The sequence below is a fragment of the Brassica rapa genome, chromosome A08 (assembly GCF_000309985.2).
Source record: "Brassica rapa cultivar Chiifu-401-42 chromosome A08, CAAS_Brap_v3.01, whole genome shotgun sequence".
NCBI classification, from domain to species: Eukaryota; Viridiplantae; Streptophyta; class Magnoliopsida; order Brassicales; family Brassicaceae; genus Brassica; species Brassica rapa.
In genome coordinates, this window is record NC_024802.2 from 5,743,880 (window position 1) to 5,757,022 (window position 13,143).

Consider the following 13,143-nt stretch of genomic DNA (forward strand, 5'->3'; position numbering starts at 1 on the left):
AATTATAACGTATTGCTTGTAGTATAGAGTTTGACATGTCGATTTCGTCAACAAGAACGACTCATCCAAATTTCATTTTATTTTATTCATCCAATTACAAGACGGCTAAGCAAAAGGGTAAAGATTACATATGCAATAGTAGTAGAGCAAAGGAGAAGAATGTAGGATCTTAATTTATAAAGAGACACAATCCGAATAATTGTAGGATAATTCATGAAAAACATTGTATATATATAGAAATATTGTTGAATATATATAAAATAAAAAGAAACAAATGAAATAAATTGTTTTTGTTTAAGTTCTCTAATGGAATATGATTGAGAAAACACTATATAGCTTAAGAAATGTGATATCACTCAAATTATCTTAATGAATGATTTACTCTCTCGAATAGGAAGTTCAACTGTAGTACATAGGGATCGAATTCACAAGGAGTTAGGGCACACAATAGATCTATCTAGTCATGTAGTTAAGCTAGGTAAGTAGGTTTTAAAACAGTAAATAGTAGGGGTGAACAGGTAATTGTTCGATCGATTGATTGATTGGGGGTTTTAAGACAAATATGAGAGACGTTAGACTTAAGGTTTCTATTCAAACAATCAGGATGATAGAGACATAGATTACTAAGCATATATGAATATTTTAGAACTCAAACAATAACAATAGCCGATCAATTTTTGTATATTTAGACTATTTATCGCCGAATATAAGACCTCAGCTGTCGCTTGTTGGTCATGAGAAAGTGTTGATCGATCCAACAACGGGGTGTGGATCGATACACCTTTCAGCCCGTCGATCGATGCAACTAGTGAGTTGCCGATCGACGTTCCTTCTAGGAAGCGTTACACACGGCTTTAACGTGTTCACTAGGTTGAACTTGATATCACTCAAATTACCCTAAAGAGTGTTACTCTCATCAAAAGAGGTCGAGTTATAGTACTTAGGGATCGAATCCACAAGGAGCTAGGAAACCGATTAGATCTAAACAATTTATAATAAACTAGGCTAATAGATTATAAAGCAGTAAAATAGCAATTAAATAAACAAATCAGTAAACAAGTTTAACAAATCAATTGTTCAGCTTGGCAAGGGTTGTTCGATGGAAGGATGGTTGCTAGATCTAGGATTTCTATTCAGGTGTTGGAGATTATAATTCCTATAGGTAACTATTTGTTGCATGCATGATATGTTAGAGCTCAACCGCTTAACTCAGTGATCAGTTGTCTCATGTTTCACTGGGTAACTCGCTAGATCTCGTGTCTCAACGGTTAGTATCTTGATCACGAAAGAGTGTCGACCGATGGTCCTATTGGGACATCGACCGATACACATTTACCTACATCGACCGATAGTCAGTTGAGGACATTGATCGACGGGTTTTAGCCAGGCCTATGCGCGAGATGATTTGCCCTATTAGGATGCTAAATTGGCGGTTAGCCCTCTCTAGCAATCTTAATATGATAGATAGATGTCAGGATGGAATAACAAGGATGCTTGGGTATGCAATCCTATGATCAATATTCTAGTTAATTACTCTAGAACAATCAATAAGTATAGATCTATCATGAATATCACCACAAGGCAGATCTATAGTTTGGGGCTAATCCTACAAACCTATCTGAACCCTGGATCTAACAGGTGGATCTACTCAGACATGAAAACAGAAATCATAGTTGAATAGATAGAAATACTGAAATGAAATAGATGAATAAAACCAAAGGAGTTCCAGGAGGACTCTGATAGAAGTTCCTCCCTTCTCTCCTAACAAAACTATGAATCAAAGAAAGTGTGTAAAAAGCGTAGCCGTCAACAATGGCTTAGAAATAACATAAATAGGGTTTCTGGTCGTCCAAGGGCATTCAAGGGCATTCTGGTAATTTGTGGTTACTTCTGAGCTTCACGCAGTCATAAAATATACAAGGTCCACAATCTGGGATCTCCATCGATTGACGTGCAGAGTGCTGCATCGATCGACGTGGCTTCCTCTTCTCGGCAGCTTCCTCTCGCGAGGCAGACTGACTACGCTTCAGTAAAACGGGCATAACTTCTGCTAAAGGATGCTGATTGACCTGATACCGGTGGAATTGGAAAGCTAACTCAAATCTATATCTTGTGTCAAAATATAGGCTCAATCTAACGGTCAGAAAGTCTCCATCTATAGCTAAACATCTGACGCGTCTGTGCAACTCTGCACTTCCAAAGGCTCCAAAAGACTCCAAAATCACCATATTTCTCCTAAGCGTCCCTGAACCTGTAAATACTCCAAGTAGACTCTAAGACATAATAATTGTATCTTAAAACACTTTAAAACACTTATAAACCATGATTAAAAATGGGTAAAATATATGGTCTATCAGAACTAAATCATATTCCTCTTGTTTCTAACAATCCTAACACAATCTAAACTGATCAGATAGAGAACCAAAATTTTGCTTGCGCCCAACTATCTAAAGACAAGGTCCTAGTTAGCTACTCTAGAACACATGCTTTAAGAACAGTCTAGTTGATTCATATTCCTGACACTTAGAAATTATATATTTTGGACTAATCCCTCGAGAATATATGAACCCTAAATCTAACAAGATGAACTACTCAGACATAGCTAAGCAATTCATAACAATAAGATAAGAAAACTGCATAGAATAGAATATAGTAGAAAAACTGGAGTTCCAATCACAAATCTCTGAAGGAGTTATTGGATTTTCTCTCCACCCTAAGACTCTAAGTATTTTACTGTATGAAAGTAAGAAAGTATAGAAAACGTAGAAAGCGTGTGTTGCCTAGAAAAATGGCAGAGCACATAAATCTTAGGTTAAAACTCGTCAGAGGTAATTTAGTAATTCTTGTGTGACTTCGGGTTAAAGTCGGCTGGAATCCAATCTGGCTTCTGCGCGCTTCGCTGTCGATCGACAACACAGAGTGTATGTCGATCGATTATTGCCTTCGCCCATGGATCGATAGTCATGGTCGATGCTCAGCTACGGAGCTTTATCATTTTATCTCCAAAAAACACCAAAATCACCGGTTTCCTCCAAATCACTCCAAAACCTGAAAACATACTAAAAAGACTCCAAAACAACTATAAAGTATTTAAAAACACCTATATACCAGGATAAAAATGGGTAAAATCATGATATAACAACACCCCCAGACTTACTCTTTTGCTTGTGCTCAAACAAAACAATGAGCAGTCTCTCTGAAAGATGTTTTTGAAAATAGCACGGACTCACATAATTTAAGAACTTACTATCATCACCTCAACAATATTGCAACCATATCAAAACAATATGCAATATACTAGTTTAGCAACCAATTTCATTCATCCAATAACTTAGCAAATCATGTCTGAATAACCCCTCTACTGACCTAATTTAACACATGTAAGTAAAAGTTGTAGGCTTTACCTTGATAGTATCGATCACTGAACACATGGAATCAATTCAAGCAATTATCTGGACCTACAAGTAACGCTTTCTGACTTCCCTTCTCTCTTCTCTGAATCCGATTAGTTTTTTTTACTGGGAAAAGTTGTAAGCGAATAGTAGGGTCATCGATAATGTATCTATTCCTCGTTTCCAAACAATTTGTGATCATTCTATTAGAGTAGAATAATGGAGTCGCATGAGACACTCTTACCCCTCTACACCGCAAGAAATCATTTCAGTTGTTTGTAAATATATATCGATGCCAAAGAGAGGTGGAAGGAAAACCAGGGACACTAAGTCTAATACCTTCCAGACTTGCAGGAGGATTCTGATCCAATGTATACCAAGCCCCAAGACAAACGAATTGAGCTCAATTAGGTTTGAGGTCAGCTTGGTTCTTTTAAACATTCTCAGCAAGTATGAATAATTGGAAGGATGATCCACTTTAGCATCTATAGTATAAACTGCAGTCAATAAATCTAAGAATAGTGCTAAAGAGTGGTTAGATAAGTAAGGAAAATTGTAAAAGTTCATTCCTTCTTGGCTCAATAAAAACTTTTTGAAATCTTTTATAAAACTCATAGGTAAACTTAATATCAATAAACCTCCCTCCAGACTTAAAAAACACTGTCCCTACTGTATATCTAGTCAGAGTTTCATGAGAATATAAATCATAAGTACTGAATGTAACAAGGAGAACAACATACCTGATCGCTAATGTCGATGTCGATCGACACGGGAATGTGTCTATCGATCGGTGTTGGTGTTGCACTGTCGATCGATGTCGACCTGGTCTCATCGGTGGATGACAAGTAACCTCGCCTTGGTTCTCTTTTGTTGTTTTCCTGGTTTTTCTATTTTTTTTAGACCTGCAATAAGGTAAAAATGAAAATAAATAACTTGTAAATAAAGCTATAAGAAATTACCTAATAGTGGATTGCCTCCACTCAGCGTTTTGTTATAGTCATTTAGCTTGACTTTAGAGGTTGTTTGGCTAGTAATGATCAAAGTGATTACTTGGTTGTAAGCAAGTGTCCACTTCATCTTTGTTCATCTGGAACCAACTGCCAATGAAGCTTCTTATGGCCTCATCTCCTCTGGTCCACTGATTTTAAGCAAGTGTCCACTTCATCTTTGTTCATCTGGAACCAAGTGCCAATGAAGCTTCTTATGGCCTCATCTCCTCTGGTCCACTGATTTTTCAATCTTTCTCTAGCAACCTCACTTGCATGCATCCTATGCTGAAGATTCCCAATGCTGCTGCGCTGTTGCATTCCAAGTCTGGCATAAGTTGATTCTGAGATGTTCTTCAGCTCTTGGTAGACATCTTCTTTCAGCAAGTCTTGATTGATGGGCGAGCGTGAGTGGTGCTCGATGTTGATCGTCCTACGTCGACTACATGTAGTTTCTGAATCATGGCCACGTCTTGCTTCATCCCATCCATGCATGCAGTCAACCAGCTGATACTGTTGTCGAACAGGTAGATGTCATCGAGCCTCTTCGAATGATAATCATCTAAAGTTTTAATGGCTCTGTAGATCTCTGCTACTAACTCATCAATTTCTGCTTTGTTGTAGCTGTTCTGCTCTAGCGCGGTCGGTATGGATACCTTTATGTTCTCCCAACGAGGTTTCATCTTCCTCCTTGGATATGTTGAGATGCGTCCATCCATTTCTCTTGCTTGGCCTTCTTTTACCCTGAAAATACCAAATTCATCCGGAGTTAGATAATCATAATTTGTATTATCTGTAACATGTAATTTGGAATTTGGTCTGTGATGAGCATGGATCGATGGCTGGATGTCGCTGTCGATCGATGTTGATGTTGTATGTGCATATGATGTGTGGAGAATTCCTCTATCATCCATGGCAAGACTACGGTACTCAATGTTCCTCTCTCTGTGGTAGTCCTCATCATACTCATCAGACTGCATTTCAGGTAATGCAGTGTCTACTGAAAAGCTCTCGTCTGCCCAAATGCCGATAGAATAGCCACCCTGTCCGCTGAGCGTATCACTGTAGTGGTAATTAATCGATGTCTTAGGCTGGGTAGCAACTTCAAAGTTCGGATAGCAGTGTGTTGGCAAAGCGAAAGTCTCATTTGCAGGACTATTATCAATCGATTCTCTCGACGTGTCGTAGATCAGTGGAAGAATTGCAATGTCGATCGATGGTGGAGTCCCGCTATCGATCAATCTTGAATACTCAGTTTCGAATTCATCCTCATAATTGCAGTGGCAATGCTACAATGAATCATGTGTTAACTCCAATGTTGGACGTTTGTGGCCTCACAACTCTGACTGGATCATAGTGGACATCAGAATTTATCAGTGTTAGACACAACTGATTGGTTTGCATGTTGCAAACTGTTCCTACAGTAGCCATGAAAGCTCTCCTAAGTAGTAAAGAATGATTCTTGTTCTGCTTGTTTTCCAGGACATGGAAGTCAACTGGAACTAGTGCATTGCCAATATGCACCTCAAGATCTCTAATAATTCCTCCGGAGTTCCTCGTAGAATGATCCACAAAAGTGAATGAATCCTCCAAAGGCTCTATCTTCAGACGTAGATGGTCTGCCATTACCTTGGGTAGTATGATGACTAATGAACCTGTGTCACACAACGCACATGGAAACTCAATGTCCTTAACCAAACATGGTTAAGTAGCGACCGTAAATATGTAAATATATAATATACAAAAAGTAATAATTAAGTACACAATTTCAAAAATAAAAATGCTACATGAAAAAGTAATATAAATACTACATTAGTCAAAATAGAGTTGGTATAAATTAATCAAGAGTAATCTATCCATAATAGGAATCCAAAAGAATGTAAAAGAATTATCTTTTAATTGTAAACATTGCATCTGTGTTTTTTTATGAAATTGTTAAATTTATAAGAATTTACCATTTAATAGTTAATTATCTATTTTTCATATTAAAAACTAAGTGTTTTCTATAGACCGTCCACATATATATAAAAAAACCTATTTTTCAAAAGAAGTCACGTGGTATTAAAAATAGATAATAAATAAATATACAATATAAAAAAATAAGTTAATATTTAATATGAGTAACATAAATATTACATAAAACTTCTATCGTAATATTATCATTTGATATCAGAAAATTAGAATAAGTAAATATACAATATAAGAAAAATAAGCAATAAATAAATATACAATATAAAAATATAAATATTACATTAAACATCTTGCGTAATATTAAAATTACTAAATGTACAATATTAGAAAAATAAATAAATAAATATATTATATAAAAATAGAAAAGTATATTAAAAATTTATCTGCAAAATGTATAATAAAATAAATAATAATTAAATATTACATTAAAAGACTACTATAATATTATCAATTGATTTAAAAGCAAGAAAATTAAAATTAATAAATATAGAATATAAGAACAGTGAGATAATTAACATTTGAAAATCAATATAAAAGCAAGAAAAAATAAACAATATAAGAAATGGAAAAACTAAATTACACATCGATCTGAAAAATGTATAGTAAAATAAATAGTAAGTAAATATGAATATTGTGCCAAAAAAAGAAGTAAATATGAATATAAATATTACATTAAGCATGTAAAGTAATATTTAAATAAGTAAGTTAATAATATAAGATAAAATAAATACTAAATAAATATATAATATAAGAAATATAAATATTTCATAAAACATCTATAATGTTATTATAATTTGATATAAAGAAAAAAAATAAACATATCATACCGACCATATAACAAAAAGTAACATTTTCGTATATTTTATTATTTGAATTTTAGAAAATTACTATAAAATTCTAATATTATTCAAATTCTCACATTTAAATTTGTGACCAAGGGTTTTAAAATTGTAGTGTAGAAAATATAAATAATCGTAAAACATATGAATGAAAATTTTCAGTTAATAGATATTCAAAATATTATATACCCTATAAGAGCTGTTATGAATTATTAAAAATCTCACATTATTTTTTTTTCACGAGCTTACAATTTGTATTATAAAATATGCATAAAATTGTAAAGCCATACGATTAATAATTTTTATTTAATAGATATCTATATTAAAATGTGTTATATATTTTGGTTAATATGACAATTTTGAGGTGATCATCAACTTGGAGGATTTTAAAAGCAAAGGTTTCATATACAAAGGGAGGATAAGGTGGGAGTCATTAGATCCGATCGTTCATTTTCAAGCAAAACACAGACTCATGATATTTCAGTATATAGTTATAGTTTGTCTAACTAATTAAAGATTGTCTCTGTAAACAAAACCACTAAACATACAATATACTGGTTTTTTATGAAGCATATATTATATAGTCACTATATATCCTTGACTAATAAATTCTCACTTATATTCATAACTTATAATTCCAACGTAATGAAAAAACATAAATAATTATAAGAATAGCATGGTGTTTTTAGTCTTTGAAAAACATGTATAAAATTTAAATAATATAAATAACGTAAAGTTTTTGGGCAATTCTTATATGAAAGATTTTGATTTAGAAAGTAGCTTTGCAACTTTATATGGTGAATGAGTAGAATTGCTAACTAAAACTAATTTATGGTTAAATTTTGATTGAACATTCATATTCCGTGGCTACAAATTAATTGTAACCCAAAAGAAAATAAATTGCTTGGACGTATAGAAGAGACAGATGAGTTCTTGGATTTTTCTTAAGTCTTCTTATTTCTAACTCAAGAGAAGGATGAGTTTTTGGGAGAGTTTGATTTTCTTATGCATTTTTCTTTCCCTTTGAAAGGATATAGTCAAAGATTGTAATTGCTGGTTGAATGAAATATATTACTTTCCTTTTCAGATGAGATTTAACATAAATATGAGATCATATGGAATTTGGGATTTTAAGAGGATTCAAATATGGGATATAGTCAAGGATTATTCTGCTGTGTGATGTGCGTGTGTGACGGCGACATGGAGATCAAAATGGATATGGGCTATGGAGATAACTAAATCCAGCGAGTTATCTTATGAGTCCAAACCGTTTGGATTTGCTAATTGAATTCAAAACATGAAATCAATTGATTTGAAAGAGACGGGAAATCTATATAAGAAAGATAGTTCAATTGATTAAAAGACAAAGTCTGAAATGAAATGAAACAAAGCAATGTCTTTATAGAAACGAAAATAGTACTTAAACTGAAGCAAACTTTTAAAAACCAACGCAATACTTGAACTTCAAAGCAAAGACTTAAACATCAATGAACTGAAGCTTCAATTCTCACATCTTGGCCGTTTGACTTTCTCTGGATCAACACTGTCAAACGTCCTCTTACTCTCCTCATCTGCAGAATCTCCACGGCTTTTGAAGGCTCACACACGTCACTTCCAGTCTGCATTGTTTCCTCGGACGTTGCAGCAATGTCGTTTCCAAGAGAGGCTTCTGTGGGTGGTGGTGTGTCTAGAGAGAGGATCTTGGTGACAGTTATAGCTCGGGTGTTGCTAGAGAAGTTATGGTCTGTAACTTTCACACAAAACTTATGGGTCTGTCCGATTGTACTGATTAGAGCTTCCGGGACAGGCACCTCATGGTCAGGGCCTTTGTTTTCATTAGCCTTGCATTCAAGTACAATAGTGTGAGTTTAAATCAGTTGAGAGTATAAACTGATAGACATTTACCTCAAAGTAGCTGCTAACCAACTCAGATGCGTGCCTCCCAGTCAACTCATGACCAGCATCACCAAGCATGACAAAAAAAGCTTGTTCACTGCTGTCATAAACAGAAATCTTTGCACGGTACCTGTTATGAAAGAATCAGAAGTTAATAATCCAAAACTAATATAAGAGAAAGTGTAATTGAATATTGAGGCCAGCGAACATACTGTGCAACTCCAGCTGTGTTATACTTCACACATCTTGTGTTCGTGCAAATCAATGAGTTTGCACCTTTGGTAGACTTACTATGGCACTCAGTGCATGCAATATAGTACCAAGCAGATCCATGAACAACATCATCAATCGTAGCAGTGCACTCAAAAAAGGCATCCTGCAACAGTTCAAAAGCATTTGAAATAAATATCTAAGCGTTTAAAAATGGGTAAGTAATATTTAGCTTTGTATTTACCTTTGCAGATTCTTGAGTCATCAAATGATTTGGGTTTTCACAGATAATTGTGATGTAAGAGAATATATCAGCTATAGTCAGCGTCTCCCACTTAGTGACCACCTCTGCACTAACCTGCTTAGCAATATCTGGGTTTGAGTCGAGCCTAACAAAAAATAGAAAGCATTGCTTTAGTCAATCACTTCAATTTGTGTAACTGTGTGCTCAACATGAACTTCTATAGATGTGGGTAGATACCAGGTGAAGTAATCAATGGTTGGTTGGACATCATAGTCCATGAAAACCCGTGTGGGAGACATAGACGTCAGTGCCAGGGTACATGTTCAATAACCGAAGAAGCATTAAAAATGATAGAGTGTAAAATTAGCAGCCAATATAAAAGAAGAAAACGTTTTTAGAATGTTTAATAAGCTAAAACATGACACAATGATCAGTGAAAACGTCAAACCAAAGAGATAAATGATTGACTGAATAATTAGCAACCAACGACAAATAAGTAAACGTCTTAGGAAAACATGTCACAATTATCACAATTATCTGTGAAAACCTGAATCTAAAGAGATAAATGATTACCTCCGAGACGTTTAGTGTTAATAGCTGTGACCAAAAGTACTGTGAGAGTGTTTTCATAGGACTTAACATTTTCACATAGAAGATGTAAAAAAGATATTAGACATTTTAGAAAAAAAAATAAAAAAAAAAGCATTAAAAAAAACTTCTTGCAGAAGTCTGTTGCAGTCTGGTCCCAAAAGTAGATCTTCATGACAGGTCCGCTGCAAAAAATAATCTCTTAGGGACTTAGGAACTAAAGAGAGATGGTATATTGAAAATAAAAGAACACACTTACTCATGTGATTGCACATGAACCATAATGTGCGGAGTGGTAGCGATCTTCGCTTCATCAAGGGTGGGACGATCGACCAGCTTCATGTGGCCAACAACATCTATAACATTTATCATGAAGAGTGGAATTCAGATGGCTAATATAAAACTAAAGAAACAAAATACTTGAACTAATTACTTAACCCAACAAAATTCTACAATTCTTTACCAAACATGAAGATAGACTAAAACTGCATCAAAATATAGCAATGTAACTGAGTTATGATTTGTAAAATTAGTATGCTTACCGTAGAGGTCACCTTTGAGATCACAGTTAGCCTCAAAATCTGCATATGAATGAAACATGAAACGGTCTTCATCAAAAGGGATTGGAATGTCGAGAAGAACCGACATCTCAGAGTTCCATGTGAAAGACACGGTTGCGATATGATCAGCAACCCGATACATCGGTTTGTTTTTCGATCCGTAGAAGTTGATGAGTTTGTAAACTGATCCTTGTTTCATCTCAGGCAAGTATTTCTTAATATGTCTTGGTGGGATGAGTCCTTGAATGACAGTTCCCTATTGTCGGAAAAGAATAACAAATCACGAAATGAGAATTAAACCTCAGAATTTAAACAAATACGATTCCAAACCCTACTAACTAACTTACCAATCGTATAACAAAACGTCAAAATCAAAATTTAAAGTTTTATTACCATAACTAATTAACCCTAGCTTCGCCTTCAAAGTTTAAAGAAACGTCAAAATCACAGTTCAAAGTTTAATTAACTAATCTAACATAACTAATTAACCCTAACACAGATCTCACGGTCTAGAAACAATTTTTATTGTCGGAAAAGAATAACAAATCACGAAATGAGAATTAAACCTCAGATTTTAAACAAATACAATACCAAACCCTACAAACTAACTAACCAATCGTATAACAAAATGTCAAAATCAAAGTTTAAAGTTTTATTAACATAACTGATATACCTTGGATTTGACCCGTTTTCATCCATGGTATATATGTGTTTTACTATTTATATATCTATGTTTTCTACTCTTCTAGGTATGTTTTCAGGTTCAGGTGTATTTCGGAGTAAATCTATGACTTTGGAGCATTTTGGAGCTTAAAGGACATTTCACCCGAGCTGACCATGTAGAGGTCGACGAGAGGAATATTAATCGATCGATGCACACCAGTGCTATCGATCGATACCAGGAGATGCCTCGACAGATGAAGAATAATATTGATCGATGTACACAAGTACCATCGATCGATGTCGAGACATCAGACACGCGACATTTGGACTCAGCAGACTTAAAACCCAAGGCCAAGCCAAATTACCAAAATGCCCTGACGAGTTTTTAACCTAGTAGATTATATACTGCCTAAGTGTTTTGACGGCAGAAGAGTTTTTCTAGACCTAGTTTTGTTACAAGTTTTATTTTGAGAGAGAGAAGAGAGTTTTGGAGAGAAGATCACTTGTGATTGGAACTCCTTGTTTTCATTTCTTTTCATATATACTATGAGTTTCTATTTTTTTATTGTTATAAATTGCTTTACTATGTCTGAGTAGTTCAATTATTAGATCCAGGGTTCAGATAGGTTTGTGGGATTAGCCCCAAACTATAGATCTGCCTTGTTGTGATATTCATGATAGATTTGTATTCATTGCTTGTTTTAGCCTTGCTAACGAGAACTTGATCATAGGATTGCATACTCAAGCACCCTTGTTATCCCATCCTGACATCTATCTATCATATTAAGATTTCTAGAGAGGGCTGACCGCCAATTTAGTATCTTAGTAGGGCATATCATACTCGCGCATAGGCCTTGCTAGAACCCGTCGATCGATGTCCTCAACTGACTATCGATCGACGTTGGCAAAGGTGTATCGGTCGACGTCTTAATAGACCATCGATCGACACTCTCTCGTTGTCGACATACTAACCGTTGAGACACGAGATCTAGTCTGTCAACCATGGAAACATGCGACAGCTGATCACTGAGTTAAGCGATTGAGCTCTAATATATCATGCATGCAACAGTTAGGCATCTATAGGTATTATAATCTCCAACACCTGAATAGTGGCCCTGCATCTAATATCATTTCCAACCAAGTTACATTTATTATTTACTCGTTTGTTACTATTGCTATTTCATTTAAACATTTGCAACCTTTAGAATTAATAAACACTAGATTTAATTGTTCCCTAGCTCCTTGTGGATTCGATCCCTAAGTACTACATCTGAACCTCTTTTGATGAGAGTAACACTCCTTAGGGTAATTTGAGTGGTATCAAATTTGGCGCCGTTGCCGGGGAGCTTTGATCGCCATTAGATTTAGTTTTATTGATTTTTATTCTTTTCTCTACCCCCTTTCTAATAATATTTTTCTTGTCTTTTCAGGTGCATGCCCAGCGGTACCAGAAGCAACAAGGAGAAAGACTTGCTGTTCTCAGACGATCCTGCTCATTTGGAACGCACCATTCGTAGAGGTCAACGTTCCACATCGCTCGACGCAACAACTTCGTCGTCGATCGATACGCACAACCAACCGTCGACCGACACCAGACCATCATCGTCGATCGATCCTAATCGTTCGACAACGATCGATACTACGCCGCGTTACGTCGATCGATACCGTGTCGTCAAAAATGGTAAACATTATTATTCTAACACATGACGAGAACGTAAACCTGTATGACCAGGCCGGTCATCTGCGTAATGCAACAGGTCAGAAAATAGATGCTCAGGGGACTGTAATCCCTGA

General features: G+C 35.2%; 1 protein-coding gene across 1 annotated transcript; it reads right to left on the minus strand.

The window, feature by feature from the left end:
- Positions 1-8,672: 8,672 nt before the first annotated feature.
- LOC103833382 lies at positions 8,673-9,837 on the minus strand. Its single transcript, XM_009109467.1, has 5 exons — positions 9,776-9,837; positions 9,539-9,683; positions 9,297-9,460; positions 9,094-9,214; positions 8,673-9,029 (listed from the first exon to the last, which is right to left on the minus strand). Exons 1-5 carry the CDS (start codon positions 9,835-9,837, stop codon positions 8,673-8,675), a joined length of 849 nt encoding a protein of 282 aa, XP_009107715.1.
- Between the last annotated feature and the right edge of the window lie 3,306 nt (positions 9,838-13,143).